This window comes from Ipomoea triloba, chromosome 11 (assembly GCF_003576645.1).
Source record: "Ipomoea triloba cultivar NCNSP0323 chromosome 11, ASM357664v1".
In the NCBI taxonomy this organism is placed as follows: Eukaryota; Viridiplantae; Streptophyta; class Magnoliopsida; order Solanales; family Convolvulaceae; genus Ipomoea; species Ipomoea triloba.
In genome coordinates, this window is record NC_044926.1 from 5,254,576 (window position 1) to 5,269,892 (window position 15,317).

Below are 15,317 nucleotides of genomic sequence, written 5' to 3' on the forward strand. Positions count from 1 at the left end.
AAGCTACTACTAATATGCTAACACTGATATAAGCATTTGTTTGTGGGTATGAAAAAATAAAGCTTTTTTATATCTTTAGGGTGAATGAGCAATAGCTTTCAAAATATGCTTTTAGAATGCTTATTTGTTTATCTTTGACTGTATTTGTTTATATGGATGTCAATTTTGCTCGAACCCGATGGCTGACCCGTTAAGCCCGAAAAATTATAGCGTTAAAAACTGAAAAAAAAAAACCCAATAAATTAATCAGGCTAAACAGAACGACCCTATAGGTCTGACGGGTTGAGTCGGGTTGGCCCGGCGGGATAGCGGGTAGCTCGTCGGGCTATTTTTTTTTTTTTTTTTTTTTATAAAAAAACTAAAGCTTAAAACAATAGCCAAAGACCTTGTGGTCTAGTGACATTCGGTGTTTTGATTTACACTCTCACATAGATGATGAGAGTGGGTTCGAGCCTCAGTGAAGGCAACTGTTAACTCTTTGGATACAATTTTGGTACATTTTCATTTACAGCGTGTCCCCAAAAAAAAGGCAGTAAAACTAGGGTTTGACTTCAGATAATTTCGGTACATTTTCATTTACAGCGTGTCACCGCCGCCCAGCCCCCACCTACGGTCACCGCCAGGCGTGTCTACGGTCACCGCCAGGCGTGTCACCGCCGCCCAGCCCCCACATTTTCATTTACAGCGTGTCACCGCCGCCCAGCCCCCACCTACGGTCACCGCCAGCCGCCGACTCTCCTACGACCACCGACCGCCTCTCCACGCTCAGTCGCAGCGGCCGAATCTCCTACCTCCACGCTCAGTCGCTGCACACCTACGACCACTCTTCTCTCCTTTTCCCTTCAGTCACTGCCCAGGTAATTCTTTGGCTCACCCTTTTTTCCAGAATATTATATACTGTAATATATGTATGAATGTTTCTATCTATGTGTATATATGTATGAATCTGAAAATGGATGTATCTATCTATTGACTGGGCTTGCCCGATTGACCTCCCTATTTGTTTATGGATTGGGTGTCATTATGTTGGCTTCTTGCTTGTTTTAGTAAGTGAGTTGTTTAGTAAACTATTATAGATGTGCAGTTTATGAAGTGAGTTGTTTAGTAAACTATTATAGATTTGTAGATTTGTTTATTGAATTGAAAGTTTAAACAGATTCCAAATATCAAGTTTATGAAATGTTACAAGAAAGTGAAGAAACCTGTGCTCCTAATCCAATAGAGGAAATAACAGATATAGTTTGATTCCTCAAGATGCTTCTTCGGAAACTAAAATGTTGTTGATTGCTTAAATTAAGTAGTAATTAAAGAAGAATCCTTTGGTGATTTATGGGTGCATATTATATTATTAATCTGTGTTGTGTGTTGAAAATGAAAAAAGAAAATGGGCGAAAATTAAAGCAGAAAGAGGGTTGATGTGAGCATCTTGAATATTGTGGAGGAAAATCTAGAAAAAATATTTCCCAGGTTTAAAAGCAAACATGCCATCCATCCAGCTGAGTTCTCCACAAAGATGAAAACTGGAAAGGTATATGAATAGTGGAATTAAGTAGAGAAAGTGGATCTGAGGTGTCTTCCACTTGAAATGGAAAATACTACCTTTGATCACCATTACTTTGTCCTTCATATTGTCTTTTAATTTGACTGAAACTAGGTTGCTTATGTGAGGTGGTATGCATGCCAATTGAATTTAAATCCAAATAATCTATTCCTAAGACTAATTATGTTTAGTTGTTTAATTATGCTTTATAGGTTTGAAAATTGGAACTGCTAGATGAAATTTAATTACCTACTTAGTACTTACCTGTTTAGTTGTTTAATTATGCAGTGCTGTTTATGAATTATTGAGCACTTGAACTTGTAATGAACTTAGTTATTCATTTTCAATTTTTTTTTATTGTGTAGTAGAATTCTGAACAAGAGGAGATTATGACGAAACCGTGAGCCCGTGACTTGTTTCATTTTATCTTTGAATGCTATTATGTTTACATTCTTGTTATTGATGGATTTTCAAGACGTTGTATTAAATTTATCTAATTATATTAGATTTTTGTATATGGACTTATGGTTTTGTTGTTAAATTTGTGTTGAATTTTTGTATTATGGATTTGTGCTTTTGTGGTTATTTAACTTGTATTGTTGGATTTATGCTTTAAAAGGCTTTAACATGTAGCCTTTAAATAGGCTCAAAGCCTATTTAAACATGGTCCAAGCCTATTTAAGACCTATCTTAAAGCCTTTTGACTAGCCTATATATTAAACATGCTTTTAAAAAGGCTTCAGGCCAGGTCAACTGTAGGCTCAGGCTTGAGCCTAACAAAAAGCCTACATGCAGGCCCAGACTCAAGCTTTAGATTTTCATAGCAGGCCGATGCCTAATTTTCTAAAGCCCGGCTTGGCCTAGCCTATTTACACCCCTACTTGATAGGAAGACTTTTTACTGTTTTTTGCCCAATCCAATAACCAATGCCTACTACTCCATTAGCCCAATACAAAAACTCCATAGCCCTGATTGCCTCCCTCACGCCCTCACTCCTCACTCCCTCGGAGTTTAGTATTTGTAGTATACTAGTATTACTGCAATTGGACTAGTTAGAATTTTTAACTATTAATTGTGGAATTGTGTGATTATATTCAGGTTTTTTGGTAGCCTGCCATTGAGGTTAAGTGTTGGTTGTTTTACTTCTTTGAAATTGATTATTTGCTAGTGTGTTTGTATGTTATTGTTGATTTTTAAAATTTTTATTTGATAATTTAGTATTTCGAATTAATTTTTTTTTAATAATGATGTAGGTAGACAAATTATGTCTATTGAAGAATTGGCAGTGGATATTGATAATTTTGGTAGTGTGGTTGACCAAACTTTTGAGTTAAAAGATTTAACTTTTACCCTTAAGGAAAGAGTTAACAAAGGTCATGCCAAGGGTTTGCTTAATGTTGGATTTGGATTTGACGAAATACGCTGCAGTCTTTGGAGATTGTCCGCGAAGTGGCATGACTATAAGTTGATTCAGAGTTACTACCGCAAAGAACACAAATGCCGATTAAAAATTTACTATTTAAGTGTTCTAAATGAACAGGATATGTTTTTGGTAATTTCAGAGGAGGTTATTAAAACCCTGGATGAGGAGATTAAAACCATGAAAAAGTTGGGTAGTGGTGAAACTAAACTGGATGATAAGGATGGATTTCTTTATCCTTTAAGGTTAGTTGATATAATTATATGTTTTATCTATGTTATTTATTATAAAGTAAATATTTATATTTAGTTTTAACTTTTTTTTTTCACATTTAATATTTTGCAGATCCCTGTTTGACAGTCTCACAGCTGTACGTGAGATTTGTCATGATTTTACAGTGACGTCCTCAGATTTGTTTTTTGTCAAATCTGAAAAGATCACGCAATCTGAAAAAATGTTCACCAAATCTGAAATTTTGATAATCAAGGTCGGGTTTGTACAACCCTATGAACTTAAAAAGAATGAAAAGTTGAAATGCACGAAAAATGTTAGTCGAATGGTGTTCAACAAATGGATAGGTATAACTAATGCAGAACTCCCAAAGGACCTATTGCTTCTTCGTAAGGTGCTTGACTCGTTTGAGCCAAATAAGTAAGTATTTCAAACATTTTAATTATATCTTATTCTTTTTTGTTTAGTTCTAATTTTTTTTTTTTCAGCATAAATCAATTTAAAATGCTTCGGATGCATCCGAGGTTTTATATGGATGCTAGCAAAGAATGGCTTTTGGATTTTGCTGTGAAATTTCAACGGATAATGTCTTCAAAGAACCTAAAGTCAAAAGACTGGATTACGGTGACGAATTCATTGGGATTGGCATTTAAGAAAATGCAATATAGTGATATTGTTGGTGAAAATGCCAAGTGGTATTCCGAAGATATTAGTAATAGCATCATCAGAGACTGCTTCAACTTTGTACCTAGTAAGCCAACGCCTCCCTCACAAGAAAAGGCAGATCCTCCTTCACAAGAAAAGGCAGATCCTCCCTCACAGCTCATTGCAAATAATCAATTAAAGTTTATGATAAGAACTATGCGAAATCTTGCGACACACGCTATCGAGGTAAAAAAATTAGTTAAATAATCTTTTAAAGTTAGTTTTAATTTTTTTTTTAATACTAATTTTTTTGTTTGTTTGTTTTTTTTCTTTTGTTTTAAATAGCATTCAGATAACTTAGAATTTTCTCAAGTTTGTGATGCCATAGAAGAGTTTCGCCCGAACTGCTGGGCTGTTTTACATTACGCAGCTATGGTAAGTATACCAGAGAGGTTTGTTGAAGATTAGTTGATTTCCCTGCGGTTTGTTGAAGATTAGTTGAAGATTAGTTTTGTATGACACTATCGGCAAATTGTACCTTCGAGCATCTGTGTTATGCTTACCAATCAACTTTATTTTGACCTCTACTCTTGGATTTGACTAGATAGCTTCTCTAGCCATTTGAAATTATTTAATCAAAACATTGCACTCATATAAAACAGCTTGGATATCAGCAACAATGGAGTGTAAACGAATTGAATCGAATCAAATATCTTACTATTTGATTCGAATTCGATTATTTTGAGAACTATTTGAATTCGTATTTGATAAATATTTGAATCTAAAATTTTATTCGTATTCGATTTGACTATATTATTCGAATATATTCGATTCGACTCGAATATTCGAATTCAAAATGCCTAACTTAATTTTTTTACAAGTTCTCCAACAAATTAAGATAAAATGTAATAAATTTTAAATTTAAATAACATAAAGTTTTCTATTAATATACTATTATGCTAATATTTTATATATATATATATATATATATATATATATATATATTTGAATATAGTCAAATCAAATATATTCTGATTCGTATTCAATTCGAATAAAATTTGATTCGAAATATGTATTCGAATACGGATTTGTATTCGAATAATTCGAATTCGTATTCGAATTCGAATTCGAATCACGAATCGAACTAAAAATATTTGATTTTTTTTTTGAGTACAAAAATATTTGATTTGTTTACCCCCTAAGCAACAATATGAGAGTGTAAGTCTTGTACATCACTTTCTTTGCTTAAAAGTTAGAAAAGAGCCAAAGAAAGATAAATTTTGAAAGCGTAAGCAACAAATTAATTGTAATAATATTTAAAACAACTTGTAATCATACCTGATAATGCTGATTCTATTTGCAACTTTATTTTCAGAGTCATGAATGTATAGCTGTGCAAATTTCGTTGAATTACCTTCATAGGTAATAAAGTCCCCATCAAGTGGAAATTTATTTACTTGTTTATCAATTCGCTCTTCCATTGATGTAAAACTAAACATATTATTGTAAGATCGTATATTTTGCAAGAAATTTTTACTTCTATGATATCCACTAAAAAACAAATCGAATATGATCTTGGGTGGATGAATGATAGGTGACAACTTAATTTTACCATTACCACAACATATGGAATATTTAGGCAAACTATTCCCTTTACACTCTTTAATCTCTCATCATACCAAAATAATGCATCACAATGTTCACACCTAAAAGTAGGATCACCATTGTCTAAATACAACACTAAAAAAAAAAATTTATTATCAAAACATCATATAATAAATATATGAATTTTTTTTTAATAAACTAGTATTTCCGCCCGTGCGTTGCACGGAATGGATTTGCTATAATATGTTTAGAATATTTAGATCGATATACAATTATGTAAATCATAATATCGAATATTATATAGTGCAATTGAAGAATTGAGTTTGATCGATTATGTTTTCTAATGTTATCATTGTTTGAATTTGAGCAAATAATTACCTAATTAATAGCCAATGTGTATATATATGCATCCGGTGCTGAAACTTTAGACATTTTATATATCAATGTTTATGATTTGTATTAATTGGGCTAATTATCTCGTTGTCCAGCAACTCAGTTATAGAAATTATTTATACAGATGATATATTTTCTGTGTTAATATATATCAATTTTGTCATCTTTGTATAAAAAGAAAACATAATAGTATATCAATGTAACTGTTTTGAATTACATATTATTGAAAATCTTTTTGTAGATGACATTGATAGTATATTATATATTTTTATTGTAAATTTTTATACTTATTTTAATTTACATCACTAATGAAGTAAGTTATCTAGAATTACAACTTTTTAGTGCTTTATTTCAAAATTATTGGAGTAAAATATCCAGAACCTTAGTACTTCATGAATTATAAGACATTTCGAAAGCAGGCATGTATAGATTAACTCTGTTTTTTTTTTAAGTGTATAGATTAACCTTATTTCATGAATGTTTGATTTGTGGACATGTTTTATTTGTTGTGTATTTTTGCCTAACAGTTGAGCTGTGTAATATGTTAAGAGCTATAATTCTACCTAAACATGTCAAAATTTGGCTCTTTAGGTTATACTTTATCCTTAGGGTTTTATTTGTGTAATTAATTTGGTTAATTTTTTAACGTGTTATAGTTAGACTTCTTAGAGTAAAATAATGATGTTTGCAAACAATATGGTAATCGGATGAAAACGGTATAGCTTGGAATTAAAAAAAAAAAAAAAAACTACATTGGATAAGCTAATTCATTTATTAACATTTAAAAAAAAATACATTGATAAACATAGAGTTCTAAAATTATGAACATAGACCAGAGTCCACCTTGCAAGGTGGACTATGGTCCATAGCATAATTTACCACCTCTGACACGACCGTTCCCCCCTCTCACTCAATCCGGAAAACCAATTTCGTTCCTATCTCAATTTACACGTGCGATGCACGAATACATTTTTTTATTATATAATTAGACAATAAAATAAAAAATGAAATTATAAACAATTTTAATATTTGAAAGTGTACATTTATCTGATTATAAGATTAATGCAAAAGTATCACTCAATTAATTGAACAATATATGACTCGTTTGTATGCAATTATCTTGAAAAAATCTATGTGTAATTATATTATTACTAAAATAAATATGGTTAAAAAGAGAAATAATTTAATTGTAATTATTATAAAACTAAATACAACAACCCATGTTTAGCTAAATCTATACTAACATTTGTGTATTTATTAACTTACGTAGCATAATTATTGTTAAAGACCTTGTAGTCTAGTGGCATCTGGTGTCTCAAAAAACACTCGCACATGGATGATGTGCTTCAATAGGTTGAGAAAGTTATTAATAATTATGATCCTGTGACTATTGAGGTCTTGTTAATTTGAGTACGCGACTTTAAAAACTAACAATTTAGTCTTCTAACTGTGCATTTTTTAACAGATTTGGTCCTTCCGGCCAAATCACCTGCCAAATTTGGCCGGAAAATTGCAAACCATTTATAATTAATTACCCGTGAGGGCAAAACAGTCATTAATTTTATAAAAAAGCTGAATTCGACCGGGATGATGAAGGCGCCGCCGGCTTCACTCTCTTCATGCCGACAGACCATCATTTTGGAAGATGAATGCATTGACCTCTTCACCTCAATTTGTTTGTTTCTGTATGTGATAAGAACATAAAATAAGAGATAAATGGGATGGGGTTTGGCTGCCAGCTAGGGGGCAAATATTTTAAGGATTTTATGCCTCAAAATCTCTGGGGAAAAGGTTGCGTTTCAGATCTGGCGGCGGCGGCGAAATACTCACACCGGGAAACCAGTGAAGAGGCGGCGACTTTACACTTCTTTGAAGCTAATTCTTGGTCGTTGTCTCCGAGGAACAAGACGATTTCGGAGTTGATCAAGACTAATATGCAGAACCCGGCGACCGGCTCCGGGCCGGCAGCATAGGACGCGTTCGTGAGATCCCAGAATACTTCACTTGACTCCCACCATTTTTGGTATCAGCGAATTCTAAGTTGTATGAGATCCAAACTTTTAGAAACTTTATTACAATTTTGAAATTATTCGATTGAAATTTTTACAAATCCTAATGAGTTAATACCCAAAATGGTCCTCCGACTATAGCGTAATTCTTGATTTAGTCCCGAAGTATTTTCGTACCCAATTTAATCCTCTGTCTTTTGAAACGGTACCCAATATCGTCCACCGTTAGAAATTGAGCGTTTCCATCGTTATTATCAAGGGCAAAGTTGTCATTTAAAATTATTTAGCTATTTCCTTCGTTGTTATATCCATTATTTCCGTCCAGAATTGAGAACACAGCATCGCATAGCATTTCTTTCCTCCTCTGCCCAAGGGTCAAGCCATTTCTGTCCAGAATTGAAGATTTGCTCAAGCCAAGGAGGATGCATAAGAGAGAGGCTTCTTCATTATCATCTGGGTCAGTGAAGCAAAGATTACACTTTGGAGAATTGATTCCTATTCTCCATTGTAATTGTGGTAATGAATTAACCCTTCAAACCTCATGGAGTTCTGAGAATCCTGGACGAAGATTTTGGAATTGTGTTGGTATCAATGTAAGATTTCAGAATTGTGTTTGTTGTGTTTGTAGTTCATAGTGTAATGTGAGTTTTTTATTTTTGATTTTTTCGAATTTTTTGTTCGTTTTGGGTTTAGGGTTACCCATTGCCAATTTTGAATGAGTAATTGTGTGTATACAGGGAATGCACTCGTGTGGATTTTTTGCTTGGTTTGATCCTCCAATGTGCTTACGGTCGAAGAAAATCATTCCCGAATTGTTGAAGAGGGTGAACCGAAATGAGGAAGAAATTGAGAGGCTCAAAGCATCCAAATTACGAACCGGCAATGGTCCAAAAAACGAGTGTAATGTGAAATGGCTCAAAGGATTGTTACTATTAGCACTAGGAGTAGTAATAGGACTACTAATGAGTAATGTGGTGCCAAAGAAATGTTCACAACCTACTGATTTTTATAGGTTGTCATGAGCAATATGTAATTGTTCACTATTTTGTATGTGCAATGTTCACTATGTTTATGGTTCTTAATGCCATGTTTTATGTTGTGTTGAAATTGGTGTTTGAGAAAGACAATACAAAAAATGAGCAAAAACATAGAATATATTAATTGGGCAAAAAGTGCCCCTTCAAAAAAATGCAATTTTACATTGCTGTTTTTGTATCTTACATTCCACCCAAAAAACCATGCTTCTATCATGGTATTGCCAACCTAGGCAATAGAGGCCCTTCCAAAAAAATCAAGGCTTAAGACTGCTAACAAAGACAAAAGAAACCATGGCAACAGTTTGGTTTTTTCCCTTTTAGATATTAACAAAACCATGCTAACCTTAAACCCAAAAACTACCATCATTTCTACCAACACTGCCCAACATTTCACTCAAGTTCAATTGGTTCACTGAAATTCCCTTTGCATTTGGACTTGAACCCACGGTAGACCTTGTTCTGTATTTTCTTGTAGCCACATGATTTGTTTTCACTTGCCTTTTCAAGCCAAGAGTCTTCTGTTTTTTAGAAGTAGGGGGTTGTTGAACCGCCCTTTGTTCTCTAAGAAATGGCACTTGCACTAACTGCACATCCTCATGTCCAACATCAACCTATCAATTGCAGTTAATAGTTCATTTAACAAACAATCAAAGATTAGCATGAACGAGCACAATAATTAAGCCTTAAAACTGAAAATACCTCATGTGATGGATTTTCTAGATTCCTAGGCAGATTTCTGTGATGCACTTCATCATTTCCTATTTCAAACTGAATAGAAATACATTAACATATTTCATCTACAACCTAAAACTGTAAAACAAATGCAAACCAACATGTAAGCCTTAAAAATACCTCAACAAATGGACTTTCTATTTCACTTGGAATATTTAGAGTATGGATTTCATCATTCCCTACTTCAAACTAGAACAAACACATAAACATAATTCATCAAGTACCTCAAACTGTGAAGCAATTGTTTACCAGATTTTGCAAGTAAGATTACCTCATGTGATGTATTCTCTGTTTCACCGGGCAGATTTATGCTATGCATTTCATCATTATAAACCAACTGATCTCCTACTTCAATCTGAAACAAGCACAATACAAACTTGAAACATAAATAAGCACAAAAACAGAGAGATAGTAAAGTAAGTTTAATTTAGCTTAAAACTACCTCATGTGATGGATTTTCTGGGGCTGAATCTGGAATGGGTTGAGACTCTGGAATATCCTGAGAAGAAGCTTCATTTGCATGCTGTTGTGATGATGGCCTTCTCTGCTGTGGTGATTTGTTTGGCTAAAAAAGAAAATGAATCCATTGAGGTAGTAAATAACAGTGAGATAGTAAAGTAGGTGCAAAGCAATGATTTCTTTACCTGATTCCCTTTCAATGGACATTTTCTACTATTGTGTCCTTTTTGCTTACAGTAGGTGCAATGCAATGTCACATGGGTCCTTGAAAGATGGATCCCATCAACTGAAAATCTATTGGCACCCTTTGGTTTTTGTGTCACCTCATCTGCTCCCTTTTTCCTTAGTTTTTTAGGCCTCCCAGCCCTTGCAGTGTACATAGGGGGTAGTGGTGCCACCCTTTCTGTTTCAGGCCATCTATTAGGACCAGGCATAGGATTTATGGATCTTGCATACACTGCCAAGTATGTTTCCTTGCTGTAACAGATATTAACATACTCAATAGGCCTTTGTTTTTTCATCCAAATTGCAGCAACAACATGTTTGCATCTTTGTTTTTTCATCCAAATTGCAGCAACAACATGTTTGCATGGAATTTTTTTCATCCAAATTGCAGCAACAACATGTTTGCATGGAATTCCAGTCAAATCCCACTTCCTGCAAGAACACATTCTTCTTCCTAAGTCTACTTTCTAATGTTCATCTGTATACATTCCCTTCACTTCAAATAGCATCAAATCACACTGTATAGGCATGTATCCTCCAGCAGCTTTCTCAATGGCAGCTAACTTCTTTAAAATGTTTGGGCAGATTGGTCCTTTCCATTTTCTAGCTTCTTCCCTTTTCTCAAACAACCTTTTCATCAAAATCTCCCTTAAACTCTCTAGACAATTTATTAGAGGATTTTCCCTTGCTTCAAGTATCATTGCATTAAAGCATTCAGATACATTATTCACTAGCATATCACACACATCATGCTCATTGAAGTGTGATCTTGACCATTCACTAGGGTGTTTGTCTGTCAGCCATTCAAAGGCACTTATGTCCATTTTTTTCAGGCTTCTCATTGCTGTGGTAAACTGATTGACTGTAGTTGCCCTAGCAGCAGTCCACAATGTATCTTTAATAGCCTTTCCATGAAAACCAGCTGTCTTCATATTGGCACACAAGTGTCTAACACAAAACCTATGGCTTGAATTTGGAAAAACTTTTTGAAATGCTTGAATTAAGCCTTTTTGTTTGTCTGAAACAAACATCATGTAATGCCCACCAACATCAGTAATCCCCAAGCTATTCCTTAGTATCTGCAAAAACCAAATCCAAGATTCCGTAGTTTCTCCCTCAACAATTGCATAAGCTAGGGGAAAAATATCATCATTGGGATCTAATGCTGTGGCAGTTAGCAACATTCCACCATACTTGGCCTTAAGATAGCAGCCATCAACTCCTATAATCTTCCTACAGTGCTTAAACCCCTCTTTGCAAGCCTCCCAACTGACATACCACCTCATAAACCTTTTCTTCCCTTCTTCTTCAACAACATTACTCAATTTAACCAAAGAAGTTGTGTTTGGGTTAGACCTTTGTATCTCATGGTAGTAGCTCCAAAACTTGTTGAAACGATCCTCAAGTTCTCCCTTAATTGCAGACCTAGCAAGCTTCATGGCCTTTATTGCTTGCCTCTTGGTCACAGTGAAATGCTCATCACTACATATTTTGGCCCTAAACTCCTTGGTTGTCCATGTAGGATGGCCTTTCACTTCATTCTTCCACCTTTTTGCCAGCAAACTTGCCTTAACCATTCTGTTTTCTTTCACCCAAGGACAATCAATATGGGAATCATTAAAGGTAGTAACCCTCCAAGTATTAGAATGTTGCTCTAACCTAAGAGTGATTGACCATGGGCATCCAATGTGTTTGCAAGTCACCACATACCGAACCTTATCATTTCTGGAGAATTTTAAATCCTTCCATTCTTAAAAGCATACTGTATTATGGCATCTTTAAAATCAGATTTAGAAGCAAATTTTAAGCCAATACTAAACACAGGACATTCCTTGTCAGTAGAAGCCCTAAAATGTGGGAATTTCTCTTTTTCCCCTTCTTCATCACTACCATATGGTGAACCTTCATCAGAATATTCAATCGGATGGTCAATATTTTCCCATTGCTCCTCATCTTCACCCACACCTTTCTCCCCTGGCAATACACCATCATACTCCACAGTTGGATCAATTGATCTTGCAAATTCAATGTCATCACCTTCTTGTTCATTGTAATCAATATTACAGTCAAACAACCCATCCTCACTACCCTCCTCTTCACTTACTGCATCCAATTCACCCAAACCAACCCATAGCTCAACTTATCTAGCCCTACCTTCAAAATCTATTAAATCCCATGCCTCTAAATCTGAAATCACGTTAGTCAATTTATCCCCAACCACTGCATATACATTACAATCCTCAATGTTGAACCCTAAGTCATTTAGTAGATCCTTAATAGTCATATAACCCCATTCATCTACTTCAACATTATCAAAATAATCACAATACCCTCCCACATAGGAAGTAGATCCAGAATGACTTAAGTTTCCCCCATGTCTAATCTTAACTGTGAACAGATCATTTTCTTCTCCTGATTTCAATAGGTCAACATAAAACTATATAAATAAACCAACTAACATGACAAAGCAGCAATAACTCAATTCAATATGTATTTCAAAAATATGTGGTCCCCAATCTAATAAAGACAACAAAGCAGATGGCAGATTTACATTGCAGCATTTCGAGGTTTTAAACAAATACTCCACACAATGTACAGTAAATAACTAAGCAAAGCAATACAGCTGGAAAGTAGATGGTCCCTACCATTACCACCAGCATACAACTCTAAAAAAATTGCAGTAAACAACAAACCATGGAACCTACACTAAGCTGGAAAGTACTTTCCACTATACAACACAGCATTATATATACTCACTTTGGCACTACAACAATCGAACAATCAACAAACAAGGTCAAGAATCGCATACCGTAATTTGGGATTTCCCCGCCTCCAAGCCTTCTGCTATACCCCATTGTTGACGCAAAATCACCCAACCCTAGCTAATCGCAGTGCAATTTCTAGTCGACTTCCAGATTAGGTTTTGATTTCTACAATTTTTACACTTAGCGAGAAACGGGTTTCGACTTTGGGTAATATATTTTGTGTTTAATCGACGGATAGCGAAGAAGATGGAGTCGCGACCGAGACCAGACCAGAGGAAGATACTAAACTAGAGGAAGAAACGGGTTTGACCAAGTAAAATGACAAGTTTGCCCTCAAAATAACGGATCATTGACGGCAATTGTAACGGTGGACGACATTGGGTGTGATTTCAAAAGACAGAGGATTAAATTGGGTACGAAAAATACTTCAGGACTAAATCAAGAATTACGCTATAGTCGGAGGACCTAATAGTATTTAATGAGGTCTTAATCCCATAAAAGGAGGAACAAGAAGACATGGGCGGTGGGGATAAAGGAGGAAGAAGAAGACATGACGTGAATGGACCATTTTACCCCCATGATTAAACAATTTTAAAACATTTATGTTTTTCCGGCAACATTTGGTCGGTGATGGCCGGAAAGACCAAATCTGTTAAAAAATGCATAGTTAGAAGACTAAATTGTTACTTTTTAAAGTCGCGTACTCAAATTAAAAAGACCTCAATAGTTACAGGACCAAAAGTGCAATTTACTCTTATTATTAGTATAAACTCTTTGTGCTTCAATAGGTTGAGAAAGTAGCTATGAACAGATACTATATACTACATTGTAACTGAGTCAGTAGTACTCAAAAAAAAGTAGCATAATTATTATTAGTCAATTATACTAATATCTATGCAATTATTCATTAATATTATACAATTACACTTTTATACCATAAGTATAAAAGTATACATTGAGAGATTACCATAGTAATTACACAGAAGAATATGAATGATTGTTTATTTTGTTTTCTCTGTCTATCTCTCTTTCTCTCTCTCTCTCACACACACATATATAATCAAAAAAATTAATTATAATTATAAAATAAAATCCAACACCCCATGTTGAATTGTAATTATAGTAATATATATATATATATATATATATATATATATATATATATATATATATATATATATAAACTAAAAATCTAACGACCCATGTTTAATTATAATTATATTAATATTTATATAATTATTAGCTTAATTATCATAACACTTATTAGTCAATTATACTAATATATGTGTGATTAATATTTTAGTTATTTACAATAATAATTATTAAGTAATTATACTAATATTGTACAATTATAATTTTATACTTTAAGTATAGAAATATATAGAGAGAGACTACCATAGTAATTAGCATGGTTGAAAAAATCGCTAGGCGCTCCCTAGGCGCTCGGGGAGCGCCTAGCGCCTAGGACGCCTAGCCGGGGATTAATCGGCGCCTAGGCGTTCGTGTATTTTTTTATTTTATTTTTTATTTTTTAAAAATTTGTTTAAGTATTTTTAATTTTATAAAGACTAATAATTATAAATTATATAATACTTTAATAGTTAATACTAAAATATTAAATATTAACCTAAAAAATATCTAAAGTTTGTACAATTTAGGATTATTTCGCTCAAAACGATGTTGTTTTGAGTGAAATAACCCATTAAAAAAAAGAACAATAGTTAATCGACCGACTGGAAGGCCTAGTCGGTGCGTAGTCGGTCTAGTCGATGCCTAGGCCGTCAACGCCTAAGCGGCCTAGGCGGTGCTTTGGCGGGGCTTAGGCGGCCTAGGCGGTTGCCTAGCCGGCTAGCCGCCTAGACCACCATTTATATATATATATATATATATATATATAAAATTCATTTTGTTCTCAAAGTATTATACCTTAAGTATATATATATATAATTTTATTTATACTATTATTATGGTAATTATTACTATAATTATCATAATAAATATTAGTCAATTAAACTAATATTCTGTAATTATGTTTGTAAAAAAATATTGTGTAATTATACTTTTATTTAAGTATAAAAATATATAGAGAGAAAGTAGCGTAAAATTACCATAGTAATAACACAGAAAAATAGAAAGAATAATTTATTTTCTACGTTCTTATAATATTATACCTTAAGTATAAATAAATAAATATATAACCATAAAAGTATCATAATAATTAAATGGAAGAGTGAAAATATAATTTATTTTGTACTA

The 15,317-nt window shown here is 33.7% G+C and overlaps 2 protein-coding genes across 2 annotated transcripts; both read left to right on the plus strand.

The window, feature by feature from the left end:
* Positions 1-600: 600 nt before the first annotated feature.
* Positions 601-4,623, plus strand: LOC115997429. The gene is made up of 5 exons (XM_031236983.1): positions 601-857; positions 2,794-3,205; positions 3,306-3,611; positions 3,680-4,082; positions 4,182-4,623. The coding sequence occupies exons 2-5, from the start codon at positions 2,805-2,807 to the stop codon at positions 4,302-4,304; spliced, it is 1,233 nt and encodes a 410-aa protein (XP_031092843.1). The 5' UTR covers positions 601-857; positions 2,794-2,804; the 3' UTR covers positions 4,305-4,623.
* A 2,971-nt stretch (positions 4,624-7,594) lies between these two features.
* LOC115997606 lies at positions 7,595-8,950 on the plus strand. The gene is made up of 2 exons (XM_031237195.1): positions 7,595-8,436; positions 8,581-8,950. Exons 1-2 carry the CDS (start codon positions 8,266-8,268, stop codon positions 8,863-8,865), a joined length of 456 nt encoding a protein of 151 aa, XP_031093055.1. The 5' UTR covers positions 7,595-8,265; the 3' UTR covers positions 8,866-8,950.
* The last annotated feature ends 6,367 nt before the right edge of the window (positions 8,951-15,317 follow it).